The sequence below is a fragment of the Belonocnema kinseyi genome, chromosome 5, assembly GCF_010883055.1.
Source record: "Belonocnema kinseyi isolate 2016_QV_RU_SX_M_011 chromosome 5, B_treatae_v1, whole genome shotgun sequence".
NCBI classification, from domain to species: domain Eukaryota; kingdom Metazoa; phylum Arthropoda; class Insecta; order Hymenoptera; family Cynipidae; genus Belonocnema; species Belonocnema kinseyi.
Window position 1 is genome coordinate 86,493,226 of NC_046661.1, and position 15,728 is coordinate 86,508,953.

The window sequence follows — 15,728 nt, forward strand, 5'->3', positions numbered from 1 at the left end:
GGCAGACTTATATTTTTATCAATATCTTTTTGAATTTGATCTGCTCAGGTTTCCAGTCAACTAAAAGTCACAAATTCACATTTGTCGCCAAATGCAATATTGATGCAACAGTGGTGTCAGAACGCGGATAACTCTGGCTTGCGCCTTTTGACACCACTGTGATACAATGTCAAGTTCCATCGATAAAAATATTAAATTCTTATTAAAAATTACAATTTATGTCACTATAAAAGGTTGAAAATGGTCTCAAATGTAAAAAATGAAATATTACACCGAGAAAAAGTGTAAGCGAATAAAATCATTTATTTAAACATTATTTAATTTATATTCTCGTTAATATTTAGTTTATTTTACATCTACTTAATTGAAAATTTAACTATTTCGGTAAAAAATAAACTAATTTGTTAAAAATGGTTTTTTTTTTTTAAATTAATTTTTTAACTGATAATTTAACTATTACATTTTTTAAAAATAGGTCTCTCTTACTTTAAAATTCATTTTTAAAGTTAAAAATTCATGTATTTTCCTAAAAGTTTTTCATTATTGTATTATAGTAATCTTCTTATTTCGAAACCCGACTACTCGCTTGAAAATTCTATTTTGTTGAAATTTTTTTTTTTTCATTGAAAATTTATGTTTTTAATTGCAATTTTAACTACTCCATTTCAACTGTGAATTCTTATATATTTTTTATTTATCTCATTTTTATGTAAAGAAATAATATTTTTGACTAAAAATGAAACTATTTTATTTTTTTATATAAATTTCTCTGTTTTTATTAAAAATTTATGTGTTTCGCAAAAATGTTTTTTTTTTCGTGTGAAAATTAATCTTCTTGTTTCAAAACGAAACTACTTGGGTGAAAATTGGATTATTATGGTAAAACATTTGACTATTTTTTTTTAAAATTATGTTTTCAAATTGAAAATTCATATTTTGACTGTAACTTGAACTATTCCATTTTAAGTGTAATTTTAAATATTTTTCTATTTATTTATTTTTTAAATTAAAACTTTCACTTGGAAATTTAACTGTTTCATGTTTTTATAAAATTATTTATGTCTTAGTTGAAAATTCATGTGCTTTGCAAAAATTGTTCTTTGTTGGTACAACTAACTATATGGTTGAAAATTAAACTATTTTGTTAAATTGATTTTTTTTTAATTTGTCTATTTTGCTGAAAAATATTATTTTTAGTTGAAAATTTATATCTATTGAAAAATTGTTTCTTCGTTAGAAAAGTAATCTTGTTTCAAAATCAAATTACTTGGTTGAAGATTCAACTATTTGATTAAAAATGTAACTATTTTTTTTTAAACTTTTGCGTTTTGTTGAAAAATTATTTCTTTATCTGTAATTTTAACTATTCTATTTTGAAGTGTAAATCTAGCTTTTTGTATGGATTTTATCTTTTTGGTAAAAGATTAATTTTCTTTGTCTGAAACTTCTCTTTTGCAGTTGAAAATTAACGTAGACAATTAAGATTCTTTCTTGAAAAGTGACTTTTTTATTTGAAAACTTAACTATTTTGTTGGAGAATCATTTTCTTAGTTAAAAATTAATCTGTTTTGGTTAAGGATTCAACTATTTGTTGAAAATTCATCTTTTTGGTTTAATTTAACTGCTTTGGGTTTAACATTGTTATTATTTTTGTAGTAGATACATCAATTATATATTATATTTGAAAATTCATCTTGAAAACTTTTTTAAATATTAAAAAATTAATTTTTGATTGAAAATTTGAACCACGTCGTTCAAATTCATTTGTTAGCTTAAAATTCATATTTTCGTGTTAAAAAATTAAGCGTTGTTTTTTTTAGAAAACTTGTCGCTTTTTCTATTCTAAACTTTACTGGAAAATATTCAAATTCAAAGGATATTTATTTCACACGTGATGTTATTAAAATATGTTAAATTTGTTAAAATGTTTCCTTATGCAATATTTCAAACAATGAAAATGTTACGGTTCGTAAAACCTAGAATCTAATTGTCTATAATTTTGAGTCAGTAACGAGTTACGCAATCGTCATTATAGTTATAAATCACAAGTTAAAACTTTTTAACTTCAGTTCTTCAAAGTTTGTTGTCTCGATCAAATTTAGTTTCATAGAAAAAAGAAAAAAAAAACATTAATAAAAAAATAAATCTGAGTACCTTGTAAAACTCTCTAAAAAGTCATGACCGTCGTTCTTCGCGATTTGCAAACTGTCCTTCGACACGAATTGGGTGACGAAGTAATAGTAGACAATTATTCAGTAAATTCGCTGGTACCTCCAGGAGAAAATTACAGCAGTACAATTTTATCAGTCATGTGCTCAATCAAGCAGAATAAAAATGGAGCAACAGAAACTCTACATTTGGTGGCAAAAATGACCCCAACTTCAAACCTCCATCGACAGTTTTTCGATAACTGTTTTATTTTTAAAAAAGAAATATTTTTCTATAAAGAGATCATCCCTTTGTATAAAAATCTTGAGATGGAATTCGGAGTTGAGGAAAATTCGATTTTTGATATTGGACCCAAATTTTACGGGTCAAGGCTTTCTTCCAACCCCAAAGTGGATTTTGATGATGATGCTCTTATTTTGTTGGAAAATTTGAAAGTGCGAGGATACTACACAGGCGAGAGAAAGTTGGGTAATTTTTTATTGAATATTGATATTTTTAGCGTTTTGAGACCTAACGACTAATTCCTAACTCAGGAAATTCAGATAAGTGTGGGGTGAAGGGTTGAGGGGAATGAGGAAGTTAGAGAATGGAGGGTAAACGAAGGTTGAAGTGTGGAAAGGGAAAGTGGGTAGGGAGAGGATCAGTAGGAGAATTTCGGGGGAGTGTGGATGGGAAAGTACACATGGAAGTCATTTACGCTGATGATTGTCAATTTAGTTTAGGCTTGCCATAGTGAGCGGGGTATAAATTTCTTGTGCAAACGGAATTCCATTTTCTTCCATTCTTGTGAAGCAGCTACAGGTGTGTAAATATTTTTTGAAAAGTCTAATCGATTACGTGCATTGGTTAATCTTTCATTCAGATTTGATTCGCATGCACTTTTTTCTATTTCGTTTCTTGTAATTTGTGTGATATTTTATTTTGTTGTGTTTAAATCCCATGTTACTCGTCTCTACTTTTTTTTTTTAGTTTTGTTGTGTTTTAACTGCATGTAGCTTGTATTTGGTAGGTGTCCTTTTATTTTCTAAGTTCTCTCATTGACAGTATCATACTCTGGTGTTTTACATTCTCATCATAATGAGAAGGTATTGAATTTACGTAAAATTTCACTTTGTCGGTTTCACTTTGTCTATAGTTTGTAGTCTGCATTTTGAAGGCACGATAACTTTCGAAAGATTGATCAGATTGCATTTTGCATTGGCACATTTTTTTATGACCTAAAAAGAAAAAAATGAGTTCGTAAACCAGCTATTTTGAATTAAAATTCAAAAAGTGAGCGCATTTTCAAAATATTTTAGACCATTTTTTTTAAGATTTAAAAATTCTATATACGGCTTTTCATAGTACTCGCAAACTCGAACAGTTTATCCTAATGACTTTTTTTGATGAAAAGAAATTGATCAGAGTTATAGCATTTTCAAAATCTAAAAAAACATTTTAAAATGAACATTTTAAGCCAGACAACGCAAGCTATAAAAAAAAGTCAAAAGAAGAAAAACGTTGATTTTTGAAAGCCCTAAAAGAATCAACTTTTTGGAAAAAGGACACAAGATACAATAGAATTTTATTTAACATTTTTCGCCTAAAACGACACAAGTTGCAATAAAATGTTTAAGAATAATTATTATTTTAATAGAATGCTTATTTTTTTAATAGCAAAAATAAGACAATGAAAATACTTTTGTTCCAATACTAATGCATAATGTGAATGGGAGTAATTTAAATTTATTTAAATGATGTACATTTTTCAAGGTAGCTAAAAATTAAATTTAATGCAAAATACAGACCGAGATACGTAAATAAATATATAATATATTTGATATAATAGAGCTGAACAAAAGGTAGATAAGCTCGCATTTTCGACGTAATCATGTGCGAAGCATAAGATACGTGATGAGAATATGTTCGTTAAAGCTGAATGAGCTTTAACAAAAGAGAATTCACAATCACTAAATAACAGTTGTAGATGCTTTGACCTTTCATTTAAAAGGATTCTGCACAAATGTGGAATAAATACAAAGAACGAGCGCGTATCGCAAGGTGAACGGATCATCAAGCACGAAGAGCAAGAACCAACAATCGCGCACCCTAGGCGCGCTTAGCGCGCGGCAAGACTTCCCGTGTCAGAACGACATAGCTCAGAACGACATAGAATTGTAGAGAAGGGATCGTGGTACCCTGAACAAAGATATTCAAGCGCCATTAAACTCTGTTAACTCTCTCTTTTAGACAAAAACTTTTACTGCGCCGACTCAGGACCACTCTTCCCTACTTTAAATATATTTTTTCAATCTGTTCATATTTCTGGTGACATAATCTTAAATTGTTCAAAAATTGTAAACATTTTTTAAAAACTATATCGACATTTCGGACGAAAGCTGCTAGGCTAACCGACAATTGTACAAATATTTAAAACCTTCCTTAAAATTTAATGATTTTTCACTAATAATACCAATTAACCGAAAAAATAATGATATTGTGAAAAATCTTTTGAATTTGCTTAATTAAAGATAAACTTTTTTAATGAAAATCACTAACATAACATAAGATGACATAACAAAAAATTCTTCCAAATGTGTTATCTTTAAGGACATGCTCTTCGGTGACCACGTAACCAAACTAGTCCCCGGTTATGAACTTTTTTTTTGGTGTTGACTGTGTCCACACGGATTGAGATATAATGTTTAAACTTTGACAGATAAAATAAAAAGCACTAAAGAACGTTTGTATACATAAATATTTTGGTAATTTTAAAGAAATTTTATTTATAAATTAATGAAATAGGATATTAACATTCGAGTTATAGCACTTTGCTGATCAGTTTTGGTTTGATGCATTTCAGATTTTGTGATTCGCTCATATTGAGCACTGACACCAATTTCAGACTAAATCGTATAAACCTTGAAAAAAATTAATATAAGCAATAAAATTTTGACATTCGTTGCAAATCAACAAATAAGTATCTGCACACACGTAACCTATCATTATTTTTGGAGCTCTTTTTGCGATTTCTAGCGGAGAAAAAAAGAAACTTTGAACGTCGATAAAGTCGAGATCAAAGTTCGTCCATGAAATTTTCGTGTAAAATGATTTTCATTTTTTTGGTCCTGAAAATAAAATATAAATTTCAAATTGGAAACATAGCAACACCAGCAATGTGCTAAAATTTACTCGTCGGAGTTCTCCAACCAATTTCCATAACTCTTGACGTTAAATCGATCAGCTGATAACTATTGTTGACAGTGAACCAACCGGCAGGACTCAGCGTCAGACTCGCCTTGTCTTTCGCCCTTGGGGGCAATTTTATTTTTATTGGTTTTATTATTAACTTAGAATTGTTTCACCCTAGTTCAAAAAATCCACAAGAATATATAACCATTAGAAAATTTTTATTATTTTCTGAAGATGCACATTTCTCAAGATGGGACTTGGATGGATTTTCGAGTATCACATTCTAAGATGTTCCTCGATTTTTTAAATTGAGGCATCTACTTTATCGACGTTAAAAGTTTATTTCCTATTCCTGTAGTATTTTAGTAGAAAACTTTCTTCGTAATTATACACATTTCGATATATACGAACGTTCCTTAGTGCTTTCTGTATAACTTCCTAAATCCTGAACACGATATCTCAATCCGTGTGGACGTAGTGAGCATAAAAAAAATGAAAATCATTTCATTCTCTACACAAAAATTTCATGAATGAACTTAGTCACGTGATTTCGACTTTATCGACGCTCCAAGTTTCTTCTTTTCTCTGCTAGAAACCGCTAAAAATGCTCCAAAAATAATGATAGATCACGTGTGTGCAGATACTAATCTTTTGATTTTCAACGAATGTGTAAATTTTATAGCTTATTCTTATTTTGTTAAGGTTTAGACGATTTAGTCCAAAATTAGTGTCAATGCTCAATATATGCGAATCAAAAAATCTAAAATGCATCAAACCAAAAATTATCTACAAACTGCTATAACTCGAATGGTAATATCATATTTCATCAATTTATAAATAGACTTTCTTTAAAATTATAAACATATTGATGTATACAAACGTTCTTTAGTGCTTTTTATTTAATCTGTCAAATTTTAAACACGATATCTCAATCCGTGTGGACACAGTGAACACCAAACAAATGCTCATAACCGGGGACTAGTTTGATCACGTGGCCACCAAAGAGCATGCCCTTAAAATTTAATTAGTTTTGTTTAATATAGCGGGTGTTTGTTACAAAAATCGGTAGGAAAATCTACAATTGAACACAAAATTATAACCTTCTTTAAAATTTAATCATTTTTGACAACAAGAACGATTTCCTTTGTAAAAAACCAACATAAGCTGCAATGTCAAAACGTGTATAAAAGCTAAAAATGTTCAGAAATTTAAAATCTGGTTTGAACTATAAAGTTTTTTGTGTGAAAATACCAATTTTGTTATGTAAAACGTTAACGTAACCTAAAATCATCACCATTTGATGTCATCCTTTATTGGTTCTACATATTTGAAATTTCGAAAAATTTTATTTGTACTCTGCGCTACTGTTTTTTGGTTTAAATGACCCTTATCTTCCAGAAAAATTCTACGAAAACTGCAAAAGTTATCGCCCGCCTATTATTCTTGAAAATGTTATCGTCTGATGATATTTATTTTTGTTTTCCTCTTGTCTTATTTGTTAAAGGGGATAAATAAAATAGCGAATTACAATGTAACCTGTAATTCTCACTCTGTAATACCGACGACTTTAAGTCCCAAAAACGAGAGAGCCACCTGTCGGTACAGCCAAGACTATTGGGTTACTCATACGAAGTCTGAACTGATCGCCTCGTACCACTGAAAGATCGTAGTGCCATACCGGCTACGGAGTGGTCGGTGCCGTTATGGCCAGACACCGGATTATCTCCAGCGTCCGCGCGCAGTATACTTTAGTGACTGAGCGACAATGGAAACCTCAGTTTGACACTGAGCTTAGTCGAGTCCATCTCAAGTTTTCGTTATGACCGCTAGCACAGTGGTCGGCACACTCTTGACCAGGGCAGGGTACCCTGCTCTGACTGCCCTGTGACCTACTTTCAGAGCAGTACCTGCGAGTTTGGCAGACAATCCCTTTCTTTAGGGGTCCTTTGTTGGAAAATGGAAAAAATTGAGATTTAAACATTGTTAATTTTACAATCAGTGATTTAAAAGTAATATATTCGGAATCAACGTATTTTTCCGATTCCAAAGACCTGTCATTTGTCTATAAAGGTGAAAAGTTTGAGAAGTATTCAATATTAAATTGTATATTAAGCTGAAGTTTCTTGATATTAAACTCGTTTAAATTTTCAACTTTTCTAGGCAAGTAATATATGAATGGAATCGGAAAAATTCATAAATTCTGATTATGCTATTTTGAAACGGCTAGTTGAAAAAATGAAGTTTTTAAATTTCCTTATTTTGACATGCCTGTGTACAAAACACCCTTGCTGGAGTAAGCTCACTCACACTGAGGTCCATGAATAGACCCAAAGGTAGTAGAAAAAATGAAGAGAGGAGGGGCCTGACCATACCTGAAAAATGAGCAAAAAGTTTGCCGACCACTGCGATAGCACAATACATCCTATGACTTTAATCCTGAACTGGGAATCAGTTCGCCAACCACTCGTGGAATCGACTCTCTTTAGGACCATCTGCAGAAGTCGACAAACGAACCCGAAGGGACGTCTGAACCGTGGAGAACAAGAAGGGGCTCTTTTCTTTTTTTTCACTTCTCTCCAAACGTTAAAGTCCTGCCCTACAGTGCCTTCTTGCTCGGTATGTACCCTTCGAGTTTCCTCATCGTGTGAAATCCACGAGAGATGGGTATCTAGGTTCAGGAGGATCACCGTTCCTACTTCTCTGGAGAGTGTATAAGAGAACTATGGAGAAACTATACCCATTGAAGAGGTAGTCGAGGTCTTTAAGCGATTGAACTCCTGCCAAGATGCTACAAGGTCACTCTGCTCGTCCTTGTTCCGAACAAGCGAGTGCGGTAGTTTAATAAGAAGCAGCGCTTTTCGCCGAACCGGTGAAATACCTTCAAACGGTGTCCTTGCATGTTACTCTGCGGAATGGATCGAATAATGGCTAAAAAATACGGAGCAATCGATCGAGACCTGTGAATTAACGTGCTATCAAGGACGCTCAGGATGGAGGCACAAGTGGGCCTCTCAACAAGAAACTGTATTTCTCTAACTTTTAGCTGGGAAGATACCCCCTCCACAATACCCTTTCACTTATTGAGTAGTCTAAACCGACACCGTATCGTGTTTCATGACTAGTGGAGGGTGTAATTTAATTCTTGTGCTTCCTCCCCAGTTTCTTATTGAGAGACGGACCTGTATTTCCTAACCAGAAACCTTAAGCCCTTATCAGGAGCAGATCTGCTACCGTACATAACAGGAGCGTATCACCACGATTCCCTGGCCTGAACTTTGATAACAACAACGAGGGTCCGCGACTCTGTATTATTTGTTTTCTTACATGAAACAAGACTCTATGACGCTCAGAGTCTCAAAACAATGTCAATTTCGTCGGAGATAGCAAACTTATCTGGATTTTTAATTTTTTCACATTTTTCGACACATTTTAATTATATGGGAAACTTTAAGGGGCATGTGCCAGTTGTAAATAGTAACTTAGTTGTCTAACATTTAGAGCACACTATTTTTTTGCTTATTTGAACGAAACTCGCCTCTGGGAACAAGAGAATTTTGAGTTCGAAAAGTAAAGGATGCTCAGCTGGGCAATAATTTTTTCCACACGTAACTAATATAGTTATAAATACAAAAAATGAATTCTGATTTCAGGATTGGACTTGGACCACTCGAGAGCGGCAATTAGGGCCTTAGCTAAATTTCACGCTCTGGGTGTGGCTCTTAAGTGCAAGAGACCTGAGCAATTTGAAATTTTAAAGCATGAGTCTAAGCATCATATAATCAAGCCAGGGGCTTTCCAAGGAATGAAAAACTCATTAGAGAATGCCCTTCTTACTGATCCACTAATTAGTCAATATTCTTCTAAATGGGAGCCTATCATGAAAACAAAACCAGATTTTTCCAGTATACCTCCAGAACCTTGGACTACCATTGTTCATTCGGATTTTTGGCTCAATAATGTGATGTTTCATAAAGACCAAAATGGGAAAATTGATGAGATTAAATTCATCGATTTTCAAAACTACATTTTCCAAAGTCCAATTAATGATCTAATTTTCTTCATTTGCAGCAGTGTGGTTACTGATTTGATATCTAAAAATTTGGAGAGTCTTCTGGATTTGTATTACGAAACTTTTGTAGCAGTTTTGAAAATAATGAATTGTGATGTCTCTCATTTTGGCAGAGATAAATTTGACGAAAAAGTTAAAAACGATGCTAAAAAAGAATTAAAGCACTGTGTTCTTTTTATCAACATTCAGACTATCGATGTTGAAAAGGATGGAGTGGATGCAACGGATCTACAGTCTGTACTGGAACATCATATTCCTAATGAGAATTTCTTTGATAAGATGAGACAAATTATAATGTTGTTTGTGGAGAGAGGGTGGATATAATTTTTTTTTTGTCAATGGTTACTGGTTTGGAAATTTAAAAACTTAAAATTTAATCAAAGTCAAAAAATAAAAACATAATTAAATCAATAAATAGAAGACATCATTATTGATGTAAAGTCCACTTTTTCATTATGAGCAAAATGATCCCGTAAAATGAAGTAACTGGATGTATCAGGTGCTTAATTATTATCTGCATATAAAAGATTTTTATGCAACCTAATGAATTTATTATCAGAACTACTGTTCAATGAAAGTGTGTTTAAGTATAAGAAAATATATAATAATAGGAATAATTGAGGCTCCCGCAAACAAAACCGAACACGCTCGAAATGCCTTGGTTTCAGTTGGCCTCTTGGTTATTCTCGTTCTTGATATTTTTAAGTCGGATTTTTCATTTCTTTGAATTAAAATATGCTTCAAAAAAATTGAAAATCCGACTTGAAAAAATCAAGATCGAGAATAACAAAGAGGCTAACTGAAACCAAGGCATTTCAAGCATCTCCCGTTTTGATCGCGGGAGGCTCAATTTAAGTAATGGATTTACAAGAGTTTTTAAAATGTGTGTCCTATAAAAAATGTTGTAATAAAGTTGAACATTTCTAATAAATAACATCAGTTATGTTCACGAAGTGTGCGTTCCTGTGATTTTACATTGTAAGAGTTTAACAAGTTTTCTTTATGAGTTAAAAATTAATAATTTTTACATAATAATTGTTTAAATTAAACTAAAATGTGAATGTGAAACGATACCAATTCAAATGAGAAATATTTTTTGAAGACTAAAGCTTATCAAAAGATTCGATTCATCAGATAATTTTCGATCATAAGAATAACAATTTTGATTTTGAACCTAATATTTTTTTAAAATAATTATAATTTTTAATTTAAACGGGGATTTTGTTTTAAAATTCAGTTCTTCCAAATTATAATTTAAATTATTTTCTAAAAGTCCCATTCCATGTCAAAAATTCCCTGTTCTAATCTCAATTAAAATGTATTAAATCCCTAAAAATCATTCAAATCCTTAGAAATTCCTCAAACATTTGTTAATTGCTTTAAAATGTTTTGGGATCTTTGAAAATACCATAAAATATTTTAAATCCTTTGAAATCCTTTCAATTAAAAATTACTTGCTATTTTTTAAAATTGCCTAAAATATTTCAAATCCCTTGAAATCCCTTCCAATGATTGGAATCAAATAAATAATTCCTTACGATCTTTTAAAATTCCTTATAAGATTTCAAATCTTTTGGAATTCCTTCAAATTATTGAAATAAGTTGAAAACTCTTTACAATCTTCTAAAATTCTATAAAATATTTCAAAACCTTTGGAATCCCTTGAAGTTACTGAAATAAATTAAAAAGTCCTTGCGATATTTTTAAATTCTCTAGGATATTTCAAATCATTTGAAATTCCTTTACATGATTGAAATCAAAATAAAAAATTCCTCACAATCTTCTAAAATTCTATTAAAAATTTCAAATTCTTTAAAATCCTCTGAAATTACTGAAATAAATGAAAAATGTCTTGCGATCTCTTAAATTTTCTAAAATATTTCAACTTCCTTGAAATTCCTTCAAATAATTGAAAGAATTTGAAAATTCCCTAAAATATTTCAAATCTTTTGACATTTTTTCAAATGATTGAAATCAATTGAAAACTCTTTGGAATCTCTTTTAATCTCTTGAATTGTAAATAACTTGGCCTTCTTGTTTTCCAACATTTTTTTTTCATGATATAAATAGTCATCAGTAAATCTAATTAAAAATAATTCGTTTTTTTGTACGTGGCGAAATGTTCCCTCTCGGTCCCGGTACAGAAGATATGATTACAATTTGAACAAAGATTCCAACTGAACAAATTTTTATTGATTTAGCTTTATCTTTACCGATGCTTTAATTGCTAATAAATATTATTGCATTAATATAATTAAAATTTCAGATATAATTTTACTGTTCTTCTACGATAAATTCACGACTGTCGAACAAATTTCTGCTTTTTCCCCACAAAGATCTTTGAAGCGCTAACGATCTATAACATCTCATCTTGCAAAAAAAGGTTTTAAATTTGTATTTCTGTAATATGAAAAGATGATATAAAATTAACACTGAAAATTATTTATTTATTATTTATGCCCCCTTGTTGTTACCAATAGTCACAGTTTTTACAACGTAGTAGTTTCTGTTATCGTAGCATAAATTACTGCTATGAAAATAGGAGTGATAATTTACATCAGTATTCTTAACTTTAAGCAAAGTAAATAAAACTAATAACTGATAATATAACATACATCATTTTTAATTTTTTAAAGTCATAAATATATTGTCAATCATTAATAATTTACGCTGTCAAAGCGGAAAAACAGATTGACGCAATACCAACATCTAAAATAATAAGCTCCTCCAATATATCTTACAAACATTGGAATAACTTAGAAGGACAAATAAGATAGCGACTAATTATACATATTTTATACTGCGATCTTCAATTTTTCGTCAATCAGTTTTCTTGAGCTACCAAAAATGAGGGGCGTTCGCACTGCGATCATCACTTTAACGATTCTTGTTAATTCTGTTGGTAAATCTATAATATTATTGTATAATTTATTTTCTATTCAAAATTGTTAAACTAAGTACACCTTTTCTCTAAATGAACATAAAAGTTACATACTGTGAAAAAATATTACTTATGTAGAATCTATACTTGGATTTATAAATTTTTTTTATTTCACGAATTTGAAAAGCATTCCTTTCCTTAAGAATATAATTGGTCCAAGTTTCCCAGGTTCTACTCACGAATTTTTTGAATTACAAAAATGATTTCAATTTACAAGGAAAAAAACCTTGATTGAATCTTGATAAAAAATGCATAGTACATATATAAAGCTTATATGCTGTTATTGCACCTAAATAAATGAATGAAATATATGCTAATACATAGAAATTCTTTACAATATTAAAGAATTTTTATCTGAAATAGACAATGAGCTCAGATAATTTCCAAAGATTTTTTTGTTCAGAGAATTTGTTTATCAGAAGAGATACGTCTGATAAGCTTGTTCAATCGTAGGAGTAATACGAGGGTGGGGTGAAAAATTTTCCGGCCTGACAAGGAAAAACAAGTTTTTTTTGTTTTTCTTTCATTTTATTTTTCAACATTATCTCCTTCAAGACTAATACATTTTTTCTTACGGTGCTCTAATGCAGTGATGCCATTTTCATAGAACGATACGTAAAGTTCCTCAAAAATTCTCATTTGCAGCATCAATGACTTCTTCGTTGCTCTGAAATGTTTTACCTCCGAGCCAATTTTTAAGGCTAGGGAACAGATGATATTCGTTGGGTGCCAAATCTGGTGAATATGGTGTATGGGAGAACAATTTTAACTTCAATTCGTTGATTTTAGCAATCGCAACGACCTACCTTTGGGGAGGTGCGTAGTTGTGGTGAAACAAAATTTTTTTCTTCGCCAAGTGAAGTTTATTTTTTACTTCGTCCTTCAAACGTTGCAATAACTCTACGTAGTATTAACCTGTGATGGTTTTACCCTACTCCAGATAAATAATGAAGATAATTCCTTTCGCATCCTAAAAAACAGTCGCCATAACCTTATTGGCCGATAAAACTGTCTTTGCCTTCTTTTGGGGTTGGTTCACCTGGTCCAATCCATTGTTTCGACTGTTGGTAAAATATTGCGTACACGCTCATTTGACATCCTAGTAGCCTCACCTATCTCACTTATCTTTCATTTGCGGTCATCTATCACCATTTTATGAATTTTTTAGGTCATTTCGGGAGTTGCGACCTCAACGAAGCGTTCTGAATGTGGTTCGTCAGAAGTGCTCGTGCGACCTTTCTTAAATTCAGAAACCCACTGTTTAACCGTCAAATATGATCAAGAAGCGTCTTTCAGTGTGGAATCCATTCCTTCTTATATTTGAAGTGTTGATAGGCCTTTTGAATAGAAGTATTTACTGACCGCACGCTCCTCTGCACTTCTTTTGCACAAACAATCGAAGTGTATCTTTCAGTAGGCTCTCAAATTTATAGTAATGGAGCAATGGACTTGAAAATTGATATACTTGTTCTCTTTCCACTCTGCTTTCTGGAAAAATTTGATATCGGTATTTTTCCTAAAAACATTCAAACTTCTGACGTTTATAAAGTTTATAAAACTAATTTAAATTGAGATGAGATATTAACCTGGTTTCCCAAAAGGGCATCAATCTCTCTATGCATCTGACTATTTGTGGATGAACCTTCAAGATTTCCAAAAGACAGATGATAAGTCTACGGGAAGTTGAATCGAATGCTTTATGGTAATCAATTCAGGCCATCAACAGATTGAGATTATAGAATTCAGCGTCTTTGCAGATGCTTATGTCGATTAGCATGTTCTCCCGACAACCTGATACATTTTTGTGATGGGTTACGTTTTTTTTTAAATCTCTCGCTGCACAGGTCCAATTGTAAGAACAATTAAGTAGTTCAACAGGGCTTTAAGATCATATATAGCGTGTTCAGTTATGAGCCTGTAGATTCTTAAGTTGGACAAGGATCCTTTCTTCAGTAGAAGTAAAGTGCGTTCTTCTACAAGTCATCGTGGAGTGGGCGTCTTTAGTGATGATTCCTCATCAGATACCAAAGATATTATAAACGTAGATGTGGTGCGGGTTTAGTTACCCGCCAGAAATATAGACGGCGCGTCCGGCGAAAAATGTCACTTCCCCTCCACACACCCCCACCCGTAGATAGCACCCTCGAAGTCCCATCGATATATTTCGCCAACAGCCACTTGTAGCGCTGTAAGCAACTCTCAGTAGGCCCCTCGAGGCGCACCAATGAAAACATTTTTACATTCATAACTTTATAAAACATGGTTATTTTAATAAATACCACAAATAAAACTCTATGAGTAATTTATATTATGGTTTCATATATTTTCCACTAATTCTATAATTATTTCCTATAATTTTCATTCTATATATTGTCTATGTATAGTTCTTTAATATTATTTAGTTTTTATTTTTATTTTTGTGGTCTGCAATTTCTATGAATTTTTTTAGATTATTCCTCTTATCAAGTTCTCGTATGTATTTTCCAATTTCTTAATTATTATATATTCTAACGTTTTTATACAAATATAATTATAATTCCAAGTGATAGAAAAAACGTTCTTTCGGTTTTTAAATGTTAAGCCGGCAGTTCCAAACCAAATTACGTTTCGAATTGGAAAACAAAATTAGACAATTTTATAAATCTTTTAAAATTTTTAAAATATTTTTGGGACGTCTGAAAAATCCCGTATAATAAAATTTCCGACACTGTAAACTTCCTATAATTATAAAATGCTGAAATTTGATAATCTCGAATTTAAAAATTCTAGAATAATGAAATTCTAGACCGTTTACAATGTCATCGAATTTGAAAATTCCCGAATAAGAAAATTCCAGGCCGAATGCTGTCCAATTATAAAATATACAAAATAGGAAATTCTCGACTTGCAGAAATTTTGAAAACAGTCTTCTGATCAATATTATTTATTTATTAAAAATACAATAATCAAATATTTTTATTATATAAATTTTGTTTAATGTTTTTTAAAATTATATTTAAATTTAAATTATAATTTTATTTTTGCGAGCGTTTTCTGTAATGAACAAAAATACAATGAACATTTTCAAAATACTTTTTTTATCCAAAAGTACATTTGTTAAATTATTGTTATTTTCAATTCAAACAATAATTTTTAGAAACTTTAAGCATTAATCAAGTTTTTTCTTTGGTATAAGTATTTTATTATTCTATTTAACAAAATATTTGTTAAAAAACTATTTTTTTTATTGTTCTAATTAGCGAGTGTCTAGCCCGGATATTGTATAATTCGGAAAATTTCTGTCCGGAATTCTCAAATTCCGTAAGATTATAAATTGTCGAGAATATTCCAATTCGCGACTTTTATATTTCGACAATTTTATAATTCCGGAATTTTCAC

General features: G+C 31.0%; 1 protein-coding gene and 1 long non-coding RNA gene across 2 annotated transcripts in view; one reads left to right on the forward strand and one right to left on the reverse strand.

The window, feature by feature from the left end:
* The first annotated feature begins 2,103 nt into the window (after positions 1-2,103).
* LOC117172641 lies at positions 2,104-10,100 on the forward strand. Its single transcript, XM_033360751.1, has 2 exons — positions 2,104-2,637; positions 8,991-10,100. The coding sequence occupies exons 1-2, from the start codon at positions 2,178-2,180 to the stop codon at positions 9,731-9,733; spliced, it is 1,203 nt and encodes a 400-aa protein (XP_033216642.1). The 5' UTR covers positions 2,104-2,177; the 3' UTR covers positions 9,734-10,100.
* Positions 3,260-15,728, reverse strand: part of LOC117173498 — a 17,050-nt gene continuing 4,581 nt past the window's right edge. The window contains exon 3 of the long non-coding RNA XR_004467202.1: positions 3,260-3,386. This is a non-coding gene — a long non-coding RNA (uncharacterized LOC117173498). The remainder of the gene's footprint in view (positions 3,387-15,728) is intronic.